Source organism: Saccoglossus kowalevskii, chromosome 5 (genome assembly GCF_978046115.1).
Source record: "Saccoglossus kowalevskii chromosome 5, keSacKowa6.1, whole genome shotgun sequence".
Taxonomy (NCBI): Eukaryota; Metazoa; Hemichordata; class Enteropneusta; family Harrimaniidae; genus Saccoglossus; species Saccoglossus kowalevskii.
Window position 1 is genome coordinate 20277239 of NC_140645.1, and position 11610 is coordinate 20288848.

At 34.8% G+C, this 11610-nt stretch overlaps 1 protein-coding gene across 1 annotated transcript; it reads right to left on the reverse strand.

The window, feature by feature from the left end:
• Window positions 1-1644: 1644 nt before the first annotated feature.
• On the reverse strand, window positions 1645-9607 carry LOC100368511 (histamine N-methyltransferase-like). The gene is made up of 4 exons (XM_085499607.1): window positions 9536-9607; window positions 4776-5018; window positions 3011-3328; window positions 1645-2863 (listed from the first exon to the last, which is right to left on the reverse strand). The coding sequence occupies exons 2-4, from the start codon at window positions 4969-4971 to the stop codon at window positions 2511-2513; spliced, it is 867 nt and encodes a 288-aa protein (XP_085355733.1). The 5' UTR covers window positions 4972-5018; window positions 9536-9607; the 3' UTR covers window positions 1645-2510.
• Between the last annotated feature and the right edge of the window lie 2003 nt (window positions 9608-11610).

Sequence of the window (11610 nt, forward strand, 5' to 3'; positions counted from 1 at the left end):
GATGCCACATTCATAAGCTTTATTGTCTTACACGGAAAGAGGTTTCCTCACAGTGTTTGATAATGCCCTCTTTGATTGTGACTGAATTGTTAAACATGCGAAGTGATACTGAACCACTCAGTTGATAATGTTGCTTGGTTTTTGCATCGTCACCATCAGTGCAATAACCCTCTTAGAATTGTTGAATAATTAGCTCAGGGCAATTAAGAAGAATCTATCAAGTGCATCTTCATTTTGTGTAATTCCAGTAATTCCTCCAGCAACTTTGAGTTCTCTGAAAAGTTGCTCCAGTGTCTGATCAACAAACAGATTTGTGATTGGGATACTCAATTTAATCACCATAACATCGCCACTTTTCAGAGCATTTCAGCTTTCTTGATCAGTGCTCTTAAGTAACTTCATTTGTGCAAGATATACTGGCACAAGTCGGGCATACTTGTAGAGATCATGAGCAAAGTAGTACTTGACTTGCTCCTCAAGAGCACAAAGATGAAGCTCCCACTCTCCATGTCTGCTTGCTCGAATCAAGTGAAGTAAACTCTCAATCTGCTTCATATAACTCTCGAGAAATTGTGCCATCTCCCCAAGGTCTTGGTAAAGTGTATAATAGAACTGGTCTCTGAAGATAGCATATACTTCTTTGAAAATGTCTGTAATGTCACTATGTCTCATATGAAGCTTATCGCGACGTTGTTGGCTTTTCACGGTCATGGTTTCTAAGTTATGTTGCCATGCCATGATATTCGTGATGTGATACTCTACACCCCGCTTAAACCACTTTCCAGTGAAAATTTGGCGAATTGTCGACTAAAAATAAAGACCTGCTTCAATGCTGATGGAATCAAAGCCACTGCCTTCAAGATACTTTGCTGTGGCGTGACGTGAAGCAAAACAAGCATGAAGCTCGCCAACTCTCAAAACCCAGTTGGTATTCCCTGTAGAAGACTATAGTTTCAATGCTCTCTCATATAGTCAAGATCAAGTGTTATTACAGTTTTGTGATGGGGACCCACAACAAAAGCTGATATCCCTTGGGCAAGACAAGGAACTGTATAAAGAGCACTATAATCAGTTCGAGACCTCCTTAACAATAGGGCAATAATTGCACTCTTTGTCTTTTGTTGACCCTGTTGCTGTTGCTGAATCAATAAGGAGTTTGTAGCAACCCAAGTTGGCATGATTTCCGATTTCACAATATTAACAGAAGATTGTGTTACATGCTGCCCTGGAGATTGCTCGCAACGATTACCAATACCAGTGCCATCATGCAACCCATCTCTATGATCAAAGGATATCATAAACCAAGCTTCGCCAACACTTGTATGTTCGTAGAGACGTTTTGGTCATAGAGAAAGAAGATCTGGTGTTCATGGTGTTGTTTTCTAGCCCCAAATATCTGAAATATAATACTCGTTGCTTCAACGATGTTACATTTTGATCACATGTGGAAAATGTGAAGGGTTTACGACATGAAGGCTGTATGAAGGTGGTCTTTCATAAATAAATGCAGTGTATTGTAAACATATCGACAATATCCTGGTGGCCTTGATAGGTTCTGCCTATATAGGAAAGGTGTGTATCATCACTCTCATAAAATACAATTCACAATATGTTACCCACAAAAGTACAAACTTACACGCAATATTCAGATAATTGTAGTGTGTATTTATTAAAAAAATCTTAATTATTACCTTAATAGTGGTTTTAACAATCTTGGTAATGTGACTCGTTTTTTTTGGTATGTGTGTAATAATGAACACCACATATCGTTTGACATTTAAATGATCCTTCTAATGCCCGTTTTTCACACGAACCTCCACCATAATTACAATAGCTCGGTTGTTCTATGTGCTGTGGTTGATGTTGTGGGTTTAAACCCCTGCCTTAGCCATCTGTTTCAATGGTTGAAGACTACACAGTTATAGCAATATGTTACATCTTTGTTGCTGAGACAAGGGGAAGCAGTTTGAGTAATTTGTGTTTGGGTTTTGTCGTATTATCGTGGTACAAGTCGCCACTTGAAGCAGTATCAATTTTCATATCACATTGTTTTAAGTGGAACATTTATATGTATTGTATGACAATATGTATAATGAAAACAATTACGGGTATACCTGACTGAGAGCACATAATGTATAACAGTATATGACAGACTACTTTACAGGGAACTCACGAATGAATGTATGGCAACCAATGACATTTCACTTGAGTACGGCATTATATCCCACACACGCTTATGGGGGACATGCTGTTCTGTGGCATTATGGTAACACAAGGTGACTCTTTCATATGGAACTACAAAGTGCTACAAAAATAAATATTATTAAAATAGTAAGTCATAATGATATAATTTGACATGAACACTAAACTACCTACAAAACACGTGTTTAGTGAAATTTTGAATGGCGACATGTTTGACTTACTTATTCATAACGTTCAAATGAAATTATTGTTCCTCGATCATGAATCTCGTAAATACGTATATTATTTAACATATAGCATTTTAAAAACTATTCTCTGAAAATAATTAAACTGATTTCGTCTGTGTTGAGCAAATACATTTCATCTCCATTATTGCAACACTCATTGCGCATGTCATATAATATTTGCCTTATAATTTCAGGTTTGCAATGCTCACGAGATTTGTACACGTGTGTAATGAAATCTATTATGTGTGACCCGGTCTGTGATTTTTCATTGAAACATTCTGTTACGTCAACCCACAGTTCCCTTCTTTCCGTTTGATAGTTGACATTCGGACGATTACGCTTGAATATATCTTCAATGGTATGTACACCAATGAAGTTACAATCCGGGTCTAGATAGTACTTTCCAACTTTAGCGCATAACTTCTCCCATCCACCTAAAGCAAATCAAAATAGAGCATTTATTAGAATAAATGACGACGAAGTTTATTTACACTAATTGTTGTGCTTTAATTAAATATAGAACATTGAGTCGGTTGAAGAAAAAGAAAAACAACAACATTAATTGCCCTAGAAATACATACCACCAGTGATTTTAAAAAACATCATGCCCCCTTTCAACAGAGAGCTATATAGTTCCATCGTAGTGGTCTCCAGATTGTTCCAATAATAAACAGAATGTGACGCAACAATCATACCAAATTGCCTTGTACCATTCACCTCCAAGTACTGTTCAATCGTAATATCTTGGAAGTCAAATATAACGTTGTACCATTCTTCAGCCTTAGTTTTCACCAAATCTTTGAACTTTAAAAGTTCATTCGCAGCAGGGTCAACAGCTATGTACATGATATTTGAGTATTGAGTTAGTAAGTTGTCTATGATTGGCTCGTCGATTTTTCCTACAAGAAAATGAATGTATAACTAACAAAATATTGTGTTCATGTGCAACACAATTAATTTTTTGTGTAAGATAAGTATAACGTTAATTAGGATGTCAGTTTTGTGATTCAAAATACTGAAAAGTGATTTCTGTAATAATGTGAATATTTATGTTCATTATATACAATAGTGCACTCAAAACTATGGGTATGTCTATCTGATTCAAGGATAAAATGTACCTTTCTTGCACTTTTTGAAAAATACATATTAATTTTATCCTGTCAGAGAATATATTTTTATATTGTAAATATTATTTGTAAGGAGTTTATGTGCATGTTAATGTTATACTTATAAGACGGTGAAAACAAGGAATTTCTCCATATAGTGTATGTAATATTCATAACTTTTGACTGGATTTGGATTAAAATTAATAGATGATATCAGTGCTATTTGAAAATTGTAAATGGAATTCTTGCAAAAACAGGGTAATAATGGAAATATTTAATTTCCAGGTATTCAACATGAAATACAATTTGAAATAGCTTTAACACCAATGTTCAATTGCTTAAAACCACAATGTGTTTTTTTTAAACGGTGTCTGCATTTTCCGATATCCTAAACATAAGAATGTAAAACATAGATTAAAGTGTAATTCGTGCAAAATATCTAAAGCAAAACAAAACATGTTTGTGTATTTACCATGTTCACAACAATCCCCAATAAGTGCTTTAATTACACCGACAAACACTACTGATTTGATTGATAATACGCACGTCTTTCATAAATATAGTAAATGTGGTTTAAATTAAACCAGTGTAGACTATCCCATCAATTTACACTATACATTACGATTAAGGATTATTACACTACTATATATATATATATATATATATATATATATATATATATATATATATATATATATATCTAGCTATGTTACATATGGTTTGACCCCTTAACGTCATCAACCGATCAATCAAAACACAAATCAAATCACTGAGCATGTTCAGAATAAATCTAAATTATTATTTATTTCGCTCTATAATAATAGTAAGTGTGTCTTTAAATTTAGTTTTCAACTTTTTTTGTCGATTGGAATTTCAATTTAAGTCTGATAATTTTACCAAGGACGTTTATAGTTTGATTCGGGGAAGTGGCCATTGAGTGAGTTTTATTTGTATCGATAGAACGCACAGATCTATACATTGCACAAAGTTAACTTTTCATCGTCTATAATAATGAACAAAATACCAACATTATTCGTCGTGCGCTAGATGCCTCGCGTCTCGTACGATATTTCGTTTACAATGCCCAAACCCAATATTATTGTGAACACCCTCATAATATAATACATGAGTATGTGCAACTAATCACTACTTCGTCGTATCTGTGATATATAATGTGGAATACTCTTTTAATCCGGGTGATAATATTTAATCTGTTCAATCAATATTTACAACAACATACCATTCCCACATCCAACTGTCAACACGTACAGTGTCTTGTTTGCGTCTAACTTGAGTTTAGAAACAATCGTCTTGGCATTATTAGCCCATTGTTCGTCATCGATATCATATCCCGACTTTTTTAATTCTTCATAACATTCATGGTAGTATATTGGGTAGTCCATGATGGTTCTCGCTCCTTCTTTCATAGCTAGCATGGCTAAATGACCAGTTTGTTGAATAATGAGCAGACGACAGCAGAGAGCTACACTTAAAATACAACAGAAATGTAATGAAAAAATGTTATGACTGTTATTTTGTAAATCATACTTCAAGCAAAAATGTACCGGAGTAGAGCTGACAGGTTGCAGAATCATTTATTAAATTATGCATATATTTCTTGGAGACGGATATGTACATAATTAATGAAGTAAAAGAAGGATGTTGTAATAATTTTGAACCCTATTTTTGTGCTATTTTTACAAATTCTGCATTGAAAGAACTAAAAATATAATTGTTTTTATTATGCTCGTTGTGAAAATTACGCTTGTAATTCACAGGGCGTCAGTGGATGATATCACCATGACAAGGAATAAAGAAACAGCTTAATATTTTCGAAAGTCTGCTTGGCTGCCAACATTCAGTTGGTACATTGCACATTGGTACAATGTTACTGCGGCCAACAATAAGTACTTCTCTCATGATAGCAAGAAGTGGTAGCAGAAGTTCCTTGAATTTTGAAACGCTTTCATGTAAATTGGCAGCCCCAAAACTATTTGGACATCAGTGGGACGATAATCTACAATACCATCAACATGTTGCAATTTTTTCTGAGGCAGACTGGACAGTTGACCCAGGCAAAGTCATTGGTTACTGACAAGGCGAACAATCCAGTAGACTTCCATGACTTTCTGACATTCTGTGTGGAGCTATTGGTGATGGTTCCAAGCTCCAATAAGACCTAGTGAAAGGTCGTGGTAATTTTACATCTCACTCAGACTATAGATCCATTACTCATTGAGATGACATCATGTAAACAATAATAGTTCCTTAGCAATGTGGCAGACACCATAGATGCCATGATGAGCTTTCAACAGCCATAAAATATCACCTACGATGTCATACAGTATGACATAGTGAACTACCTTATTTTTGATTTGATAGCTTCTTTATTTATCAGGGCTTCAGGAATGTAGCTCACCCATATTTTAGGTACTTTAAACCCCTTTTCTCAGTTTCGCCAAAATGTTGGGGTGAATTCACTATGAATGGCATGGCTTAATAAAACATCTGAAGCTCATGGAAGTTTAGTGTCAAGTTAGGAGAGCTCTGCATGTCCAATGTCGGTGATGGTATCCACCACCAGCATAAGAACAATATGAGGCCTTGCAACTTTAGTGCCTCAGTAGCCTGTTGAGCTTTAATTTTCCCTAGATCTCCATTCTTTTTTTGTAGGGCAGTGCCTGCTTCAGAGAACAGTTGCTCTTTTTTGCGAGGGCCTAACCAGCCAATCCCAACTGTGTATGATTGGACTGGTAGCCTCACGAAATTGTACATACTGTGCAATGGTTGGATCTAAGCTTGAACTGTAGGATGTAGTGAACCTTCCGATTAAATCCATCACGCTTTCTCTGGATGACTTTGCTGAGCTGCCTGGACTCCAAAAACACATTTCTGGAAGACAGGTCACCCATTCAGAAAAATATACTCAATATGTGATACCACAAAATGGACAAAGTTAAATATGAACCATAATGTTTTGTTTTTGGCTTTCTTTAGAATGGTGGACAAGAAAAAGCACTGGGGACTGATGAAAGATACTTTGGAACAAAATGGCCACACGTCAAAAAAGACAATTTTAGCCTTCTGGCTCTGACAAATCTATCCCATTATATGCAGCTAGGTAGAACTTTACAGATTGCCAGAACCTTTTAACTCTTCAGATCTTCAAGACTTTCAGAATAGGGTCTTTTGCTCCATGGTCATGTACAGCCTTTTCATAATATTGTGTTTTTCTGGAGTCAATTGTGTGGTATTTTACTAGGCAGCTTGTCCTGGTGACTTGTGTAAACTCTGGTTATTGAGCCAGTCCAGGTATATCTTAAGAATGGACCAGGGAATGGCGCTGACCTCATCCCAGATACAAACCTATGGAATAACACTTTCAGGTCAGCTGCTGTTGAGTTAGGGGCCATCTTATAACAGTGGAGTTGATTTAGTCATGTGTTTGGCAGGCAGTATGTACAGTTGTACATCTTTGTCATAGGATAACATTATCTATAAGTTGACTTACAATTATTCCATTCTACAGTCATAGTTTAAGAACAATATTTATTCATCCCGATAGCTTTTATGGCAGTGTTTTTGAACATAGATGCTACATATGAGTGAGTGTACTAAGTTTGTGAGCCATCATAGTATGTGATGATGTGGCCTAGATGACACATTATAGAAACATTAACCAACGTGAAAGCTGCAGCCTTGGTCATGTTACTCCAATAGACAGTTTACTGTCTAAAGCATATAATTGCCTAGCAGACCCTGAGATTTTTGAAGGAGACTCAAGCAAGAATTCCATTCCTGAACTTCTGCAAAGCTGTTGCTGTTGGATTGGATTGTGATAGTGACTCACGCCATGTGGTGAGTGGGGGTGCCTAAAACTCTCAAAATACGGCTAAACCTCACTTCTTCTTTAAAATGCTACTTGTGAAATGCTTGTTAATCTATCAATGGTTTGTATCCTCGGGGGCGGACATCCGGGCATTTTCTTCCGCCTGGCAACCCTCGCGGTGAAAACAAAGACCAAAAACTCGCAGAAAACGGTACTTTGCGATGGTTGTTGAGAGTCCCCTGAACAGTGTAACAAGATTAGCCCTACGTGTGTAACATATATAAATTTGGCTGTTCGGGATTACTTCAAAGTTGAGTTTGTGTTGTTTTCTCGAATTTTCACCGGCTCCACCGTCGTTCCACAGCAGCGCGCACAAAGCCCATAGAAATACGTGGTACAGTGGTGCGCGTCTTAGCAACGTAGAACGTCCGTGACGTAGCTCCGCTCCCGAGGATATCTGAGCATATCTAATATCAGCGTTCAATTTGCTGCATAATTTACACATGGTAGCTGGACTGTGATGATTTGGGTTCCAGTTCATTGCAATTAAAGTCAAGCTTTTTTAGAAGTTACCTCCGATTCCTGAGCGGTAAATGGCGGCAAACAAAGCGTTATTAAATGCATGGAAGCTCAGAAACTAAATATGGGTCAATGATTTATGGGCGGAACATAGCAGGAAAATGGAAGGCAATTTGGGAGTTACCTTATAAGGTAACAGGTGAAGAAAAAATGAGAATTTTTCAGTTCAAAATTTTGCATAGAATTGTAACAACAAATTTATTCTTATACAAAAATAACTTAAGAACAGATAGTATGTGTAAATATTGTCAAAATGAGGAAAATTTAGAACATTTGTTCTGGTATTGTTCAACTGCACAAAGATTTTGGAATTCGTTTGACAAGTTCTGGAAAAAGATCTCTGATGATAACACAAAATTAATCACATGTTCAAGTATTATCTTCGGAGTACTGGAAAACAGATCCCTTTTAAATTTGTTGTTACTAATTGGTAAATATGTCTTGTATTGTAGCAGGTTTACTGGTTATAGCCCAACAATAGCCTATTTTATAAGTAAAATTAGAAACCAAATTAACATTGAAAAATGTGTTTTAACTGAAAAAAAGTTTGAAACGAAATGGAGCAAAGTGCTGCAAGTGATTGAAGGATATTTGTAAGTTAATTTTATAAGTTTATTTAACATGTAGTCATTGTAAATTAATGAAATTCAACAGTTAATAAAAGAAAACAAATGAACCCCTCCCTCATACACACACTAACAACAACAGCCCCTCCCCCAACCATTTTTCCCCCACTTTTCCCCCTTCTCTTTTTCTTTTTCTAATATTGCTTCATTTTATGTTGTTAATTACCTTTATGTATATCTTTTTGACATGTAAGATTATTTTGAAGTAATGTCCTTTGGGAGGGAAATATGTGAATAAAAAAAAAAAAAAAAAAAAAAAAAAAAAAAAAATGCATGGAATATAAGCTACACGATGTATTCTCTGTCTTCATATATTCTTAAACGATTTATGTAACAAATGTCGATACCATAACCTTGTTTATTACAGTAGCAAAACGATATGGAATTTTACAGACCCCGTTTCAATTATTTGCTTTCATCTTTTCCGCCATTTTGATTGAAAAAACAGCAACAACAACAACAACAACAACAACAACAACAACAAAATGTTTGGACGTAGTTTATTTGCTAAATCACTGTGAAAAAAAAGCAAAAAACAGTGACTGGACATCCAAAACATTTACACGTGTTTCTGAGGAATCCCCAAAGATGTTAATAAAATGTATGTTGATTTATGTAGGTTAACATGCACTGGGTTGATGAATAATTATTTATAGAAATTGTCATTGATAACATACATATTCATTCACTAACATAAGTGTTCCCAAAATTATTGTTCAATGTTTACATGATGTGGGCCACGTATGTATAAATGATTAGTATTACATCAAAAGTATGGCCTAAATGAGTAAACCGCGAAACAACTGTCCATGATGTCTAAAATAATTCAGAGATATATCTCTAACAAACTGTAGTAGCAGACCAAGGTCTGAAATGTTTAGGGAAAATCATTTTCTAGGTCACTAATAAAAAATCAGCTCCTTCGCATAGTTTTAAATAACTGTGAAAATAAAATAGCTAACTTACAGGTGATTCTGGAACTGGAATGTGTTCCTCCTCTATTGGTTTGGGTGGCTGTGATACGGGTCACTGTGAGGTCGCTATATGAGTCACGTACCAGTATAAATCTGAAAATGTGGCGTTTTAAAATAGTAAGCAACAAAAATGCCCGGATGTGTATGATCTACTTGCATATAATTAAAGAGAACATATTCCTCCTTTGATTATGTGTAGTAATTTAAATTATATATTTTATTTATTTTTTTTATTCTAACTGACCGACTGACTGACTGACTGTCTTGCTATTAACTTGTTGAATAATTACGTTATTCTCGTGTATGTTCTACAAGAATCAGTAAAAAAAATCCTCTATACGATGAATGGTTTCAAAATAACTCAAATGATTACTGAAAGATGATGATATATATTTTGGTAATTGTAATGCATTGGTGATACAGTGGTTTTAATTTTACGCGCATAAACGATCTATAATTACATATATTTATTCATAAAATATAATTGAATAATTAAACAAAGAGTACATTTACTAATTATCCTGAGTTTTTTTTTTTATTATCGTCATATCAGTTCAATACATTACTTAAATAATAATATTTTTATACACTGCAGAAGAACACTTTATACAGGTTCAACCGTATCATTAATGATGCTGTCCATTTCCTACTTGCCTTTTCATAATTTAGACGTAGTTCATTATTAATGATTGTTTTGAGCTGGGACATAAAAAAAGCAAAATTCGTTTTTGGGTCACATTTATTTTGGCACCATCTCTTAAAGAGGGAGTACATGACAATAGTTAGAATTTGGTCGATAATTAATATGTTTGTTCCGGTAATAAATGTTCTCATGTTTAACATTACGTCAGTGCCAAAGTATATAAAGATAAAACATCTGATTTTGCCCCAGAAATTCCGTACATCAATACAATTATAGAATATATGGAGACTTATCACAGAATGATGTGTTTCGTATTTTTCATTTGTACAGATTATATCCATTTGGCAAGATACAATGAATAAATTTAAATATAAAATTTGACAGTTTTCTGTCATAAGTAGTGTAAATACATCTTTTCCCCCAAATATGTTTCCAATATTCAGCTGGTATGTCATACTTGTTAGACCACTCATATTCAACATAAGGTTTTTCAATTTGTTGTTGGGTCAAATTTGTGTACACCAACTTTGAAGTTATATTCAAAAGCATACCGTCATCATTATTAGTGTTGAATGTCATCAAGGTATTCTGATATAGTTTGTATGCTTTGATTGTTTGAAGTGTACAATTTTGTGTAAAAGTCAACAGAGTGCTGTAAAATTGGACCATTACCCGTGATGTCATTTCCTGATATATTCAGCTTAGTAATGACGTCATTACAACGTCGTTTACGTTCAAGGTTCAGGAAAAACTTAGTTGCCTTCTCACCTTCCTTAAAGTACATTGCTCTCGCACGTATTTGAGCTCCCCTAGCTTCGTATTTATAAAAATCCTCTAATTGATACTTAATTCTCTCGTAGTCATTCAACATGTTAACATCTAAACTATCATCAATTAGCTTATCAAGACGAAGTAATTCTCTCTCAAACATTTCTCTGTCTTTCCTTGGGTTTTTTTTGCTCTTGTTTGCGTATAAAAGATAGAAAATTCTTTGATTCTTATTTTACAGATTTCGAGGAACAGCTGTGGTGAAATGCCATCGAATTAAACTTTCACATTTTCAATTTCGTTTTTGTAAGATTGTTCCTGTAAAATGCTAGTATTAAGACGCCAAACACCCCGCCCTCTATTCATTCCCGTGAAATTGAAATTTAAGCATATTGCACGATGATCCGTTAAAATAGCTGGAATGATGGCACACTTGTTGACATAACCGTTCAAATGTTTTGATATAAAGAAGTAGTCAATCCGCGTTAAAATAAGTGGAGTTTTTGTGCGGAAGGTAAATTCAATTATATATTTTATGATCAAGTGATGATACTTTAAGTATAAATAGGGATGTTTTTGATGTTCTCTTTCATTCCACACAATCTACCACTAGGCTATGATGTAACTGTGATGTAAGTACAATTATTGATTGCAGT

Bases quoted from the DNA above. Each gene is read 5' to 3' on its own strand.
- LOC100368511 (XM_085499607.1), bottom strand. From the start codon at position 4,971: ATGCTAGCTATGAAAGAAGGAGCGAGAACCATCATGGACTACCCAATA. The intron at 3,329-4,775 runs GTATGTTGTTGT...ATTTTCTTGTAG, and splicing joins GACAGTTGGATGTGGGAATG to GAAAAATCGACGAGCCAATC. The intron at 2,864-3,010 runs GTATGTATTTCT...GATTTGCTTTAG, and splicing joins GTTTTTTAAAATCACTGGTG to GTGGATGGGAGAAGTTATGC.